At 35.0% G+C, this 16,020-nt stretch overlaps 1 protein-coding gene across 4 annotated transcripts in view; it reads left to right on the top strand.

Moving 5' to 3' along the window:
• The first annotated feature begins 908 nt into the window (after positions 1–908).
• Positions 909–16,020, top strand: part of gna11a (guanine nucleotide binding protein (G protein), alpha 11a (Gq class)) — a 49,813-nt gene continuing 34,701 nt past the window's right edge. For 3 of the 4 annotated variants that reach the window (XR_015521261.1, XM_087303028.1, XM_087303029.1), the window contains exon 1: positions 909–1,841. Coding sequence is in view for 3 of the 4 variants with exons in the window: in XM_087303028.1 (XP_087159154.1) it covers positions 1,706–1,841 (136 nt within the window). In the remaining variant the exon portion in view is untranslated. The remainder of the gene's footprint in view (positions 1,842–16,020) is intronic. The other variant, NM_001045036.2, reaches the window with a different exon arrangement.

The following is a 16,020-nucleotide window of genomic DNA, read 5'->3' as shown; positions in this document are numbered from 1 at the left end:
AAGATTTGTGTGTGTGTGTGTTTCTGTTTAATTAAATTTATTTGTGTATTATTTATATTTGAAAACCACACACACATTTGCGTGTGTTGCTCAAAAAAATGCTCAACATGTCAGCTAACTACTGCAAAAATATAATTTAGCACGTTGACATTCATTCATTCATTTTCGTTTTGGCTTAGTCCCTTTATTAATCTGGGGTTATCACAGCAGAATGAACCGCCTACTTATCCAGCATATGTTTTACGCAGCAGATGGCCTTCCAGCTGCAACCCATCTCTGGGAAACATCCATACACACTCATACACTACGGACAGTTAGCTTACTCAATTCACCTGTACCACGTCTTTTGACTGTGGGGAAATGAATATTAAAATATTAAATATCAATTTTGTTAAAACATTTTTTAAAGACATTACTGACATTATGACATTTATTTCACTGAAATCACGTAATTTTGGTAATGGTTATTTTTTACAGACAGTTACCTGTTTAGAAAATAAGATAATATTAAGAATTTACCAGTATTTTCCTCCAAACTTTTCCCACATGGTGTCGATAAAGAGCAAGAAATCACCTGCTAATCTTGAAGTTTATCACTGACAATAACAAGTCCCTTTAACTTTGTACGCAACGGAAGCGTCGCTTTAATAGTATGTGAAAGGTCTAAATAATAAACATTTGCTTTTATGCGCTCTTAATATGTATTATTACCTCAAATTATGACAGAAATTGTATGAATAAATTAGCTAGATATGTTTAAACAGGAATGGGCGTTGTCCAGTCAGTCGAATAGCAGGGTTTGTGGCGGGACACGCCCCGCGCGCTCCACAGCAGTTCTTCCACCAACCTTGCCTCCTTCCACGCCCCGCCCCCTTATGCGCTTCTCCCTCGCATTGGCCACTCTCCCTGTCACTCACGCTCGATTTTCCAGCTGTCGCAGCTCCAGGTTTGTGTGCGACTCACACCGGACTGGACGGTGCGATCATCTGGAATTTTTTTTCACTCCGTCGATTTTTGGTTAGAGGGTGAAGCCCGCACCTGTGTCACCATTTCCAGTTTTCCATCCTTCAAATATTCCGCGGATGCAAAGAAATGAGCCGTGAAACCAGCGCGTGGACTGTAAATAGAGATTCCGGCTAGCTAGCAGGTTAGCCCACCCCAATTAAGCTAGTTAGTGCGCTTAGCTAATTAACTTTTGAGCTTTTGGATGCTCGAAATCAAGTGTTCGCACTGTAGGCAGTGTTTTGTGCACACAGAGCGTCTGTAAAAGCGCATATGGCTGTCTTCTGCCACCTGTCGCCGTGTGTTAGCTAGAGATCCCGGCGGCTGATGGACAGTGTTGCGGTGAGTCTGGGCACTGGGGCGGTTAGCTTAGCGAGACAGCAAAGGACAGCACGGATGTCGTGGCAGGCTGGTTTGTCCCTTCGGGACTCTGGTTGGTAGTCATCAGATTTTTTTTTATCAAAAACGGGGCTCGAGTGGGTCTGATAGTGGAGATCTTAAGATTCACATCTGGCCTCCGATCTCATCCAGTCTTTGGCCTTGTTTGATAGATCCGTTCGGTCTATTTCGTTTCATCGATTCTGTTTTAAACGCCATTCGCCCCCCAAAATCCATCCCGTTCCTCTTTCGACGCGGTTGCTAAAGGGAAGCGGGCCGCAGAAGTGTGTCAGATCGGGGGTTGGGATCTCCAAACGCTGTGGTGATGACTCTGGAGTCCATGATGGCCTGTTGCATGAGTGAAGAGGCGAAGGAGTCCAAAAGAATCAACGCCGAGATCGACAAACAGCTCCGGAGAGACAAGCGAGATGCCAGGCGGGAGCTCAAACTCCTCTTGCTGGGTAAGCGCATCTCTTGACAGCTGCTGCTCTCTCATCGACAGGGTTTGGCATGAGGTTGGACTTTAAAGGCATAGTTCACCCAAAAATGAACGTTTGCTTGCTTTTTACTCTCTCTCAAGTGCTTATGAGTAAATAATAGCATTTGAAGAAAGCTGAAAACATGGAACCATCGACATCCTCAGTAGGAAAAACAAATACTATTGAAGTCAGTGGTTACAGGTTTAAATCTTTTTTCAAAATATCTCCCTTTGTGTTCAACAGAATGAAGAAACTCAAAAAGGTTTGGAACATGTGAAGGCACAGTAAATGATGACCGAATGTGCATATTTTAGTAAACTCTCCATTTAAAGCTTATTGTTTGTGATCTGATGCATGCATAGCGATGCTGACGAAGTGTTTAAGTCAAAATTGAAATACATTTGGTGAATGTGATTTGCATTGTTATTTTGCAGTATTTGTTGTGATTTTAAAACAATAGCTCAAGGCTTAGATCCAGCTTTCCCATGGTCATGTAAATATTTTCTACCATACATTTTTCAGATTACATGAAGAACAATCCTAAAAAAGGGAATTTTGGCATTGCAGCATCATAATTTATACAGATAATCTGAATATAAAATGGCAAAGATGTGCAATACGGTTTCCCAAAACTGAACATTGTCATCATTAACTTACCTTTCACTTGTTCCAAACTTGTTTGAGTTGCTTCTGTCGAACACAAAAGAAGATACTTCGCAGAATGACAGAAACCGATAACCATCGATGTCCATAGGTTTTATTTTTCCATCTATGCATGTCAATGGTTATCAGTTTCCAGCTTTCCATCTTCTTTTGTTTTCAACAAAGGAAAGGAACTCAAAGATTTGGAACCAGTTGAGGAAGAGTAAATAGTGAGTACATTTTCATTTGTGTATTAACTTTAAGCGTGCATGAAGAAAAATATGAAACATTGTTATATACAGTAGTGAATATATGATTTTAAAAAAAAATGTACGTTTGTTATTTATATCCAGAGTTTATTCAGTGGCTATAGGAATATGAGTTTGCAATTATATTTTAGACTAGGGCTGGGCGATTAAATGAAAAGTAATCGAAATCGACATTCAGAACATATAATCAATAAAAAAAAATTAATTACTTTCCCTACCGCATGTGAAGTCACCTGACCACGCTCTGTTAAAGGCTGAGGTGGATTTCTTGTCAAGTTGGACGATGGACCCATTCTTGAGCCTTACTTTGCACTACATTGACGATGATTGGAAGCTGCGCTGAGATACCTTGACACTTTTCCATTATGTTAAAATTATTACATTTTTCCTTCAGTTATTTTAAAATTAAGTTATGCACCCTTCATTCAGAAATCTGCATATTTATTGTACAAAACTTGAACTATGAGGGCAAAAACATAAAATAAATTATTAAAATAATCGTTCATTAATCGTAATCGAGTTAAAATGTTAAAATGTTCAATTAATTGAGAATTTGGTTTTTGGCCAAATGGCCCAGCCCTGTTTTAAACCTGAAATTAAGTTTGTACATCTCTATAGTTTTTGGAAGCTATAATAGCTTGAGGTCATGGAAAATCATTGGAAAAGGTGTGGAAACTATGAATCACGTATTTTCTACAAATGTCTGAAATGGTCCTATTTGACAGCTCAAATTCTGTTTCACTTCTTCCCAAATTCTAGCACATTCCATAAGTGTTGAAGTGTCCCCAACAACTGTAGAGTGTTTTCCCGACCAGTAAACTGTTGTGGATGGTCTGCATGCTAATTTATTAGCAATACACTTCGAGTTAAGTGTTTCAAAGAGTCTTTGAGTTGCACGAGTGTCGGTTTACAGCCATCTCGTGATCTGACCATTCGGCCGCTCTTTGCTTTCGTTTTGGTGTCAGAGCCATTAGGTCATTTGTGGCAGCAAGCAAAGCTAAATTGTCAGCAATTTAAGCTGAAGATTGTATCTGAATGCTTCAGTAGCGCAGAGCGTTTCATAACACATGTCCCTACATTGTTCTCAGAACGGAGAGATGCAGTAACTATGAAAATAATTAGATCACAGCCTTAATTTGAAACTCGAGTTGCAAAATCTATTTAGGACAGTGTTTGCATCCCAGTTTATGGCTGCTAAAGTCAACAAGAGTTGAGCTTTTTTTTTTTTTTTTTGCTTTTCAGAGTCTGTTAAGGAGAATAAAACTTGTTCTGACCCAATGGTGGTTTTACAAGCCGATCCTGTTCCCAAAAATGGCAAAAACTGTTAATCCGGCTGCCACACATGCCAGGGTTCTGTTTAGAAATGGCAGACCCGGTCAGAGAGGGATCCTCAAATTGCGTAGATGAGCAGACACTGTCACGGGGCCTAGTTGTGTAGTGTAGGCTGACCCATAAAAGCGGTTCACATCTCCTTAGAAAGCTCAGGCCTCGCCGCGTGCAACACAACCAGCCTTTTGTCGGGACTCGCAGTATGGCTATGTGGAAGAAACAGAGGCTTTGCATGGCCAGCAAGTGCTGTTAACCTTCTTGGTAAGATTCTCAACCTCGCCTTTTGGGAGCTTAGAGGAAGTTGTCATTGCTTTGGGTTTATTGGGTCAGTCAGATTTCTTATTATGCTAATAAATAGTTGTTTTTGAGGTTTATGCATGTTCTTGTGGTGTTCTACCGAAATTCCCAAACACTTTGACTTCCTCCCCCGAGGTTATTGCAGGAAAAACGACTGTTATGGATGTCTGGTTAAACCGGATTCTTAAAGTGTGGTTAAATAGGCATGATTCAAAGCCTTTGCTCTCGCTCACAATATTTGATTAGCCTGTTAGCGTGACTTTTTTTTTTTTTCTGACTTGTCGTTTTCTTCCAGACTAATGTGTCAGAGTTTGCTGCATGTGATGCTTGGTGTTTATTCGAGATCTGATGTTTGACAGTGTTATCCTCTGTCTTTCAGTGACCTTGATTTAAAAACACTAGGGAGTTCAAATTAATACTATAATTACTCATGTAGTCTCTTTCAGTATAACGCTTTTCCTCCAAGTTGTCAATGTTTTCACTCAAAACACAATTGTTGGAAAGTGGCATGCTAATTTCATGCTCACAGTTTACATTTCTGTATCGAGGGTACACCCTTATCTTAACATTTACCCCCTTAAAAATTGTTACTACACATTTCAATGACTGCAAAATCTGCGTTTGGTTGGCTTGGCATAGCATTTTCAACTATGCATCTCTGTTGCGAAAGCACAGAAATGTTGACCGATCATCTGCCTCTACTTATTCATGGGTTATACGCATCATCTTAAACACCTTCTCTCGTTTCAGTATTTCAATTTTAGTAACTTCGCTAACTGTTTTTCAACGTGATCTGCTCAGTATTGGTTCCCATTGTTTGTAGTATGGATGCAACAATTATAGATTTTGGTTGCACAATTAATCACAGGGAATAATCACGGTAATCATGCTTAGGAATGTGCTGGTATATGATTCTGAATGGATGATAACCTTGGATAAAATGATCACAGGTTCACATTATTGTGTTTAATGCTCTAAAATATATTCTTTTTATATGTGTGGGTAAAAAACAAAAAACTTTTTACACAAATAATAATTTTAACCAAATAATACTGCACAAAATAATAATAAAAACAAAGTTCATTTCTCTTTGCATTTAAAATTAAGTGAAAAAGGTTTCAACATTTAAACATAATCATTTTACACTGAAAATGACAAAATGATGAATAAATAAAAATAAGAATAAAAAAATAGTATTTGTCTAATGTAGATATAAGCCCCTTTCACACATACAGACAATTTTCCGGAAAGGTTGTATGTGTGAACAGGTCCTTTTTGAAAATACCGGTAAATTCGTTCTGGCTATTTTCTGGAAAGAGAAGTTGTAACATTACCGGCAATTTGCCGGAATGCTGCGCTGTGTGAACGCAGAAGGAAGATTGCCGTAATAAGCGCGTGCACGTCTAGAACGTGCTGACGTGAGACGTCTGCTTTAGCCAAACACAACAGTCAGATGCATTTACGTCCGCGCGGTTTATGAGAATAAAAGCCTTTGAATATGTTCCCAGACACATTTAGCTGCTAGAAGTTAGTCAGATAACGTTTATATGTTCTTCTTAATGCCAACTGTGTAAATAATCATCGATGAGATGCTTATGATAAGCCGTTGTTTGTTTACCTTCAAGCTTTGCGTGTGCCTGTGAAACAACCTGTGAGCGCCTGCACACACACATATTATGAACATCTCGACATGCAAAGGTGATCCTGCGAAAGTTGTTCACAATATTGATCATCCACAGAGTTTGTAATTTAGTCAAATGTTTACAAATACAAGCGCAGCCGTTTAAAGCTCATTTGTGGTGAATGATGTCAGAATTTACCGGTATTTTGGAATGGATGTGTGAATGCTCTTTTCTGGAAAATTTCCGTAACGTCCTCGCCTGTGTGAACAGCGCTTTTTTGAATATACCGGTAAAGTCGTTCCGGAAATTTTCCAGATATTTACCGGTATCACTGTGTGAAAGGGGCTATTAGCTACACATTAGCTGAGTATTTCCCTTTTTGAGGAGACCGAATGTAGTCAAAGGCTGCTGAACTTTACTTCAACTATATTACAAAATGGTTTTGTATTTTAGTTCAGTATTTTTTTTTGTAGAAATGTGTATAGTCTATACAACGTATGAAGCTGAGTGGTCTATTCTTGTCACGTGACTCGCGGTGCGCTTGTAACATGCTGAAAAATGTAATGTTTTCAACTAGGTACACCCAGAAAGCACATTGTGCCAGTCGCGCACCTATACCGTGTCACTCCCAAATATGCACATGCAAACCAAGAGCTTCTATTGAAAATAATGAACTCGCGCAAATCATATGTGAATTGTCCTTATGTGTGTCAGTTGATTGCCTGAGCCATACTTAATCCAGTGTGCGTGCATATTAGCTTCGGTGTACACGCTAGGCATGGGCCGATACAAGATTCTGACAGTATGATAACCTTGGATAAAAATATCACGGTTTCATGGTATTGTGATTACTGCTCTAAAATATATTTTTTTGTAATGTCTGGGTAAAAAGAAAAGTTTTTTTTTACACTTTGAACAAAATATATTTTATTTTGAGAAACATTTGTAATTTATTTTAACAGTGAACATGTCAGGCTAAATATTTCAAATAAATCAATTTCTCCTGTCTTCATTAGTCTATAAAACACAGATGTTTTTACATTTCAACATGATAACTTTGGATGTCTTTTCTGCTAGAGATACTGTTGTATCTTACACCATAGGAGCGGGGTTGCATGGTGGCGCAGTATGTAGGACGTTAGCCTCACAGCAAGAAGGTCGCTGGTTTGATCCTCAGCTGGGTCAGTTGTTGTTTCTGTGTGGAGTTTGCATGTTCTCTCTGTGCTCATGTAAGTTTCTTCTCACAGGTTTTCCCCAACAAGTCCAAAAACGTGTGGTATAGGTGAATTGGGTAAGCTAAATTGTCAGTCAAAACAACTGAATAAACACAGCACATTGAACATAGAAATCCAATTAAATACCTAACATTTTAGTGCTGGGCAATGCCTAAAACTATCTTAACGCTTGTCTCAGTTATGTTATGATATTTACTTTTTAATTGTGCGCTTGTTTACTTTTTTATACTTCTTTCCTCGCCATTTGTTATTTTTGGCCACACTACAGTGGTATTTTTAAGAAAACAGCTTTTAAAAAATGGCCTTAAAAGCAGATAAATTAAGCAAAGTGAAAATGGAGAATTTCAGGAACAGTTGTGCATTTTTAGTCTTCTGAGCCATTTAGCTCAATGCAATACAGCGGATGTTGTTGTAACACAGTCCACTAAAGTTTTGGCTGTTAACTAGTTTGTAAGTGATGGCAGTGTGCATTTTACTTCATGTTGCAGCTTTTTTTAATGAATGTTATGTAATTGCCTACATGTATCTGGTGGCAAAATGCAAGGCCAGTTTTGCTCATTCATTGTATAGGAAGGGACATGAATATGTTTTTAGATGTTTTAGTGTGATCTGTGCATGACATAAAATAAAATATCTGTTACCTAAGGATGATTTACAAAAGATTTTGCAATATTGTGCAATAACAAGATGTGATAACTATATAACTTTCGACTACATAGTTAGCTAAACTATTGTGACATTTTCATCTTCTCTAGCACACTTTCACTTTGTTTATAAATACAAATATGCAGTTATTAAGTGAAAAAAAATAATTATTGGGTATTGACATTTTTAAATAAATAAATAAATAAATAAATAAATAATTTAGGACATTAATATAAAAAGGGAAATTAAAATAGATTTTTTTGCATTGTGAAATTATAATGTACAGTTTTGATTTGAGTTTAAATGAGTACTGTGTGATCAAAAAAGATGATCTAAATGTAAAATAGCTAGAACGGGCAATATATAAATAGTTAAAGGAATAGTTCACCCAAAATTGAAAATGTCATAATTTTACTGACCTTCCAGTTGACGCAAACCTGGATCCAAAACCTTTTTTTATCCTTAACGATATGTCTGCACGATATTGGAAAAATTTGACTTTGCGATATTTGGATTTTCTGAGATTTTATATATTGTGTTGTCAATTCAATTTGACCAGATAGTGACTAGTTCTTTTATTATATTATTATGGAATGTATGATTCTGTAAGAGATCAAACCATGCTTAAAATATAATTACAAGTAATTACAACTAATTACAAGCATAGATACATACAATAGAGCAGGGGTGCCCAAACGTTTTTATGCAAAGGGCCAAAAACCAAATATCATAGAGAGTCATGAGCCGAAAGTAAATATTTGTATTACATTAAATACTGTATTACATTAAATTTGCCATGGGTAATTTCCTAATTTATTTCATAATGTTTAAAAATAAATAAAAAACTTTACTTTGTCCTATTAACTAATGCAGTGTAACTTTTAAAACAATAAAAATAATAACTCACTGCATTAAAAACATAAACAGTCACATTTATAACACAGTGGAGTTCAATACTGAATACACTGAATACAGATAGTCAAGCAGAATCTGCCTTTGCCTTTATTTGCTCACTAAAGTCTGTTGGTGACAGTATGTACAATTACACTAAATCTCATTAATTTACACCATTAAATAAAAAAAAATGTAATTTCAGTTAGCTTTTAACAAAAAACAGCCACAAAAAATGTTACATTAGATTTAAAATGACAATCTCGAAATCATCCCCATCATACTTCCTCTTTTCGGAGATGGTATGGCGGGCAAAAATCAAAGGTTACCTCGGGCCAACTTTGGCCCGTGGGCCCTAGTTTGGGCATATCCACAATGGAAAAATAATAGAAGTCAAATTTCTAGGGAATCTAACAGTTTCAGGCACAGATATTAAATTATGAGATAAAACAGTTTTCATCATATAAATATTAAAGTTTCAAATGGTACATTTTGCTCAATTTTGGCAAAACTTTGCAGGGACTTTACAATTCTCATATGTTCTGATTTGTGGCGCTGGTCAACTATAATACAAACATATACATTCAACATTGCTCATCAATATTACAATGTGTTTATCCGCAATAGATGTTGAAACGAAATATACTGTGCAGCCCTATATATATATATATATATATATATATATATATATATATATATATATATATATATATATATATATATATATATATATATATATATATATATATATATATATATATATTCTTTTAATTATTTCTCTAGCAATACATTTTAGAAATAAAAGCACTGACATTACGTATATAAAAAAGCTATATAATAATACAGAGTAACCAAATATGACGTTGAGCAGCATCCTTAAATATAAAAATTGTGAAATTCATGCACCGACCCATCAAATCGAGGGATTTTTAACAATCTTTTTCAAGCTATATTCATTCATCGATTGGTCTATTTTCATTCATCGATTTTGTATGATTTCGACACCTTTTGTTGTGTATCGGCAGCGTTTTTTGTTTTGTTTTGTTCTCTAGCACAGGAATTGAGGATGCAGGGCGATTGAGGTAGAGACAAGCTTGTGCGTGTGTTGGCGTTCTCTGCTGGAGGGACTTGAGCCGAGGGCAACCACTCTTCATTTCCAGCCCACACTTCTGCTGCACACATGAATGCATGCTGTTGCTGTGTCACATGATCCGGATGCAGAGATCCAGAGAGAAAGAAAGCAAGGAAAAGGATCTCGTCCGTCACTCACTTGAATGCCTTATTCACGAAAACGTGCTACTAAGCAACTTGTTTTCTGGCACGTCTGAATGACAACCCGGACTTCCAGGTTTCTTATTACGCCACACGGTCAGCTCTAGCCAATATTTACCTAGCCAAGTTGAAAATGTGACGGGGTATAGAGTCTATAACACCTGAGTGTTGCGGAGGAGCTTGATGACTCATAAAGATTGTACAGAATGTTTGTTTTTTTTGGACACGCCTAGCACAAAGCTGACACTGTTCTCATGCAACAAACATATGGCCCGTTTTTCTTTCACTTTTTTTGTGAATAAATTTCACCTTTGTGTCATTCTTTTTTTTTTTGGTCCCACTTTATATTAAGTGTCCTTAACTACTATGTACTTACATCAAAAAAATAAATACAATGTACTTACTGTGTTTAAAATGTATTTGAGAACACTTGTGGTGCATTTGAGTTGGGATAGAGGTTGGGTTATCGACAGGTTTGGTGGCATGGGTAGGTTTAAGGGTGAGTTAAAGTGTAAGGGATGGTCAACAGTGTATTTACAAATGTAATTACAAAAGCTAATTACAGCTGTAATTACATACATGCATTTAATCAAGCATAAGTACACAGTAAATACATTTATTTACACAATAAGTACATTGTAACAAACTATTAATTCCTGTGTAATTACATATTAGTTAAGGCCACTTAATATAAAGTGGGACCTTTTTTTTTTTTTGAATTTCAAAAAGACCATGCAATGCTTTCGTTTTCATTTGGCTTCTGATTTATTGGTTTATTCTTGTATAACTGCAGTAAAAGTTGCAAAGTTCATCATTTGCCTCTGTCTCGAGCAAAAATGCAAAACAGCAGAGCTGCTACAAGTGAGGATTGCAATTTGTTTTGTGCAAAATTAAAGGTCTCAATTCTCCCAAAATCACTAAACCAAATGATATTCGCTAGATCAATTTGAGAGCTTATGAATTGCAAATAATAATTCAAATTAAATGAAACACTCACTCAAATTAATCAGGGTTCACACAGTCCTGGAAAACCTGGAAAAGTCATGGAATATTGACGAGGCATTTTCCTGGCCTGGAAAAATTTTGTAAAAACAAATGAACCCAAATTGTTTTGGAAAAGTCATGAAATTTTGTTGAATAAATATCTGTCTACTGGAATATATTTTGAGATGATAAAATCGAGTAAATGTTAAATACAATTGCGCTCTCTCACAACTCGCAGTTTTAGCTTCACCTCTCTTTCACTTACTTTCATAATAATTCAAGAAACATTTTGAGTGTCGTGTCCAGAAACGATATCCAATAACTACAAAGATACGTTACTGTGGGTGCTAAAAACTTATTTATAATACAGTATTATATTATTTATAACACAAGCCAACATTTCCAAAATATTTTCACACGGACAGCAAGATACTTTCTAAAAAGTATTTTGTAGATGTAAAACTAAATACAAACTACACAGATATATTTGTTGATATTCTGTAATAAATTAGAAATTTTGTTTCTTTTTTACCAAGTGTACATAGACATTACATAAAACATCATGAATATTTACCTCAAAGTTTTGGAAAAGTCATGGTAAAGTCCTGAAATTGTAATAGTAAAGTGTGTATGAACCCTGATTAGTTGTTTTGGGTAAACCATGCATACACTTATACAAAAATAATTAGTAAATGAGATAATAGCTATGTTTTCATTCACCTATTTTTATGCTCAGTTTGAATATACATATAAAACCGGTGGATGGAAATGCGCATCAATTTTGAAAATGCGCATAAGAAACAAATGCGCATAGCTGAGTAGGATAAACTTTTTATACAATAAGAAAATATGCACATAAATTATGATGGAAGCCCTTTTATCAAACAAATTCCGGTATGCGCATTAAAAAAAGTCATGTGCATTTGTTATAAGAGGTCATGTGATGATAAAAATGTGTTTGAATGGATAATCTAATAGGCTGAGCACAATGTAAAACATCTGAAATGTTGTTTTGGTTATTCTAAAATGCCTTAACTATTTCAGTATTATTGTTATTATATTGTGCATTTACTACAAGATCAAGAGTGTCTGTGCTCCGCGTCTGATGCCTTCAAACGCCTTCAACATTGTCTTCTGAGGCACAAGTCATTTATTAAATAAGGAAAAGATTCACGCAGCTTCTCCTACTACAGCAAATGACAATTTTACTTTTGATATTTGTCGCTAGATAATCAGGAAGTGCCTTTTTCTGTTTGTCTCGTTGGATAGAAACACTGCTTCGTTCACAGTCAATATTCCAGTTATGTGCATACATTTAATTCCCATCTTTGGGTGGAAACATAGCTAATGACTTGCTCAAAATAAGCCATTTGCGAGGACGAGTTAGCCTAGCTAAAAATAATCGGCTTGAGTAAGTGATCAACTTATAATCAAATAAAGTGAATAAGTAAAAAAATGGTTTCAAGGAATGATCCAATTAAAATTAAATTAAATTAATAGAATTGGATACTGCACGCCGAATGGAAAAATAAAAAACTGCATTTCATGATGCAGGTGTCTAGTCCTTCACTGACTTAGTAGGTGCTGAGAATAGTGTCAAACAGCTGTGTTTATGGAATATTCTGTCACAAAAAATGGCGAAAAGTCCTACATGCCGGTAATAGTTTGATTGCGGTGTTTACATGTCTGTACTGCAATTTAATAATGTAACTAAAATCTGCATACTCCACATGTCTTCATTTATATTCTGTTCAGTTCGATTATGAACTTAATCGGATTAAATTAATAAAAAATTGCTGTTTACATGGGATATTGATTGATTCTACATCACATTTATCAACATTATTATAATGCTGGCCGGAGAAATATCTGAAGAGAACCGATAAGACTTAAGTGAATTGTTGAAAGCTCGAAAATTGATGAAATTGACTCTCATTAAGCTAGAGATTGGTATTTTTTACCAAATCATAAGGGTGTAAGTGCATAATTGGGTCAATACCAATGAACTTCAGGACAAATAGAATGTTAACAATCTCACAATTCAAAATACGCCCTCCAAATACGTTTGTGTAGGCATGGGACGATAACCAGTTTCAAGGTTTACTTTGAAAAGTACACTGTAAAAGAATCTGTTATTTTACGATATTTTCCAGTAGCTAGGGTGCCAGAAAAATTATTGTAAAATAACGGCCGGTAAATTACAGACATTTACTATAAAATAACAGAAGGTAAATTACAGAAATTTACTGGAAATTTAAATTTAAGGAAATATCCGTGTTATTTTACACTAAATGTCTGTAACACAAATTTTTTTTTACACTAAATGGCCGTTATTTAACGTTTTTTTTCCAGCACCCTGGCTAAAACATCCCTTTTTTTTTTTTACAGTGTATTGTTATTAAAACAAAGAAGACAGCATCATTTCTCATATTGTATAAAATCATAGAGATCAGTATCGAGAACCGGTATCTTCTTTACTGTACTGATACTGTAAATCTGATACCAGGGTTGTTTGGTCGGTTCATTGTGTCAGCTGGCCAACCAGGGAACCTTTTGGGTTTAGGCGTGGCTTTGTCATACTATTTTAGATAGACTGGGAATAGAAACATTACATACTGGTAACAGCAAAAATGAACGGTATATAAATAAAAATTTTAACACTCTTTTTATGCCGCCCAATAATGGCTTTTTAAAGTAGAATTTTATGGCCTTATTATTATGTTTAAATTGGCTCGCTCTTGTTGAATGGCTCTCAAGAACAAATAAAACTGGCGTAATTGATTTCAAACTCTGCTTTTCACTCATGCGGCGCAATCTGACCACTGTGGTGGTGTTTATGAAACGCCAGGTTAGCATTTGCAACCACATAACGATAAGAGTTCAGGATTTGCATGCAAGTTTAAAACCATGCAAATAGCCCCGCTAATACACACCTCATGATTTCCATGTTCAAACCAGTAGGCTGGAGTTGCAGAGACTGTAAAAAGTATTTGTGTTTGTTCAACAGGTAGTTTCCAGTATCGAGTTCATGGTAGTCTTGTGAAACAGGAGGGATTGGCTGAGTAGAATAGCTGGCTTTCTTTTATAAACTACTATACTGAAAATTTTGTTTAATTTTCTTTATGATGTGTAATTATTTTAATTCGTATATTGATATTATTGTTTTGGTCTTAATTGCAATAATAATAATAATAAACTATTTCAATATTTGTTTTTTATTTTGTTAAAGATTAATACTATTTTTATTATAGATTGTTATTTATTTTAAAGTTATTAGATAATTTTATTTCATAATTTGTTAGATTTTTTTAAAAGAAATGTTTATTGGATTTTCACAATAATACAGACATAACAGTGCATCTTAAAAAGACATGCAGAGAAAAATATCAACTCAATACTATGGAGATAAAAAAAACATTATCTATAAAACAGGACTACCCCAAATAAAAACAATCAGAAAAAGGGCTAAAGCAATTATTTTTCAGATAATAACACACAGTATTCCTTTTAGCATGATGGGGCAAAGATTAGGTTTCAAATAATCCAAATATGGAGTCCAAACATTGAAATAATGTTTTTTTTTTTTTTTTTTGTAAAACAAGGGTGAGATGTTCCAGGGGAGTACACTTGAATTAGAAGGGTTAAATATGTCTGTGATTAGGGGATATATAGAGTCTATGTATTATTTTTATATTGTATTTCTCTTATATACAATCATTTTCTTAGCATAAGACCAAATATCATCACTTTTCCTCATCAATATCAGTATCTAACTCTTTCTCCCATTTGGTTTTAATTCTCTGTATATCAGAAGATTAAACATACAGAGTACAGACCCATAAAATCGACCCACAGACATCTTTCCCGATGATAAAAATAATAACCTCTCAATAGAAGACATCAATTCAAGTGCTGTTAATGACATAATGTCTCAATTAAAGAAAACTAAAAAAATAAAAAATGTTTGACTAATTAGTAATTCTGAGCTAATTCCGTAAAAGACATTAATCTGCTTAATTTGTTGTTAATTTGTTAGATAAATTTTTTTTATGAATTGAGATTTTTAATTTTTTAACAATAGAACAGATCGGCAAAATAAAATAATAATTTTCCCTCAAAAACTGCAAAGTATTCGTAGTTACTTATTTTCTTTGTGTCATTTCTATAGTGCTGTTTTGTGGTCTTTTTTATTTTTAAATGATTTTATTGTTCAGTTATTTTCATTTTAAAATACATTTTCTAATTTATTTCCTTGATTTCTGCTGTACGCAAGCATCTCTGTATGCTTTTGTGAACCGTAGTGACTCTGAGTCGTAAATAGGCTACAAAAACATTGCATAATCTGCCTTCAGTGCATGATTCAAATGTTACATGTGTTGATATGGAAGCTTTGTCTTACCCTCGCTTCCAGTTCTCCAGTATGTGTGTGTTTGGCATGCACCCACACACACTTGTATCCCGACATGGGTGTATTAGCTGATGTGAGCTGATTTTTCTGTGGGTATCCGCCATTTTACACTAGCAGGAGAAACCGGTTATGTAGATCTGGAGCTTGTGATTAAAACAATAAACCTTATAAAGAAAAATAATCAAATTGTATGTGTAAGCTATAGAATAAAGGTGGCTTTCATAAAATATGCATGGGATAAATGGCTGATATTTCTCAGACCATTTAGGTGTTTGGCCAGTATATTCGCTAAATTAGATTCGACATGAATGTATGACTGTGTGTGTTTACATCAAAATGTCTGTACTAAAAACGGCACTTATTTGATCATTTTTACGTTAAAACAGCAGTAATATCGAAACGATCCATGTTTATGCAGATTTGCAAAATTATCTCAAAATACAGCTGTATTCTGCTTGCCGGGCCAGTAGATGGTGTATTATTATTGTTGCTTAATCCAAATGCCACATGTCATTTTTCCTGAATTATAATACACACAGAGTTGTCAAAAGTATCGACTTTGGTATC

This window comes from Danio rerio, chromosome 22, assembly GCF_052040795.2.
Source record: "Danio rerio strain M-AB ecotype USA chromosome 22, GRCz13ab, whole genome shotgun sequence".
Taxonomy (NCBI): Eukaryota; Metazoa; Chordata; class Actinopteri; order Cypriniformes; family Danionidae; genus Danio; species Danio rerio.
The sequence above is the reverse complement of the archived record's forward strand: the minus strand, read 5'-3'. Positions and strand labels throughout refer to the sequence as shown.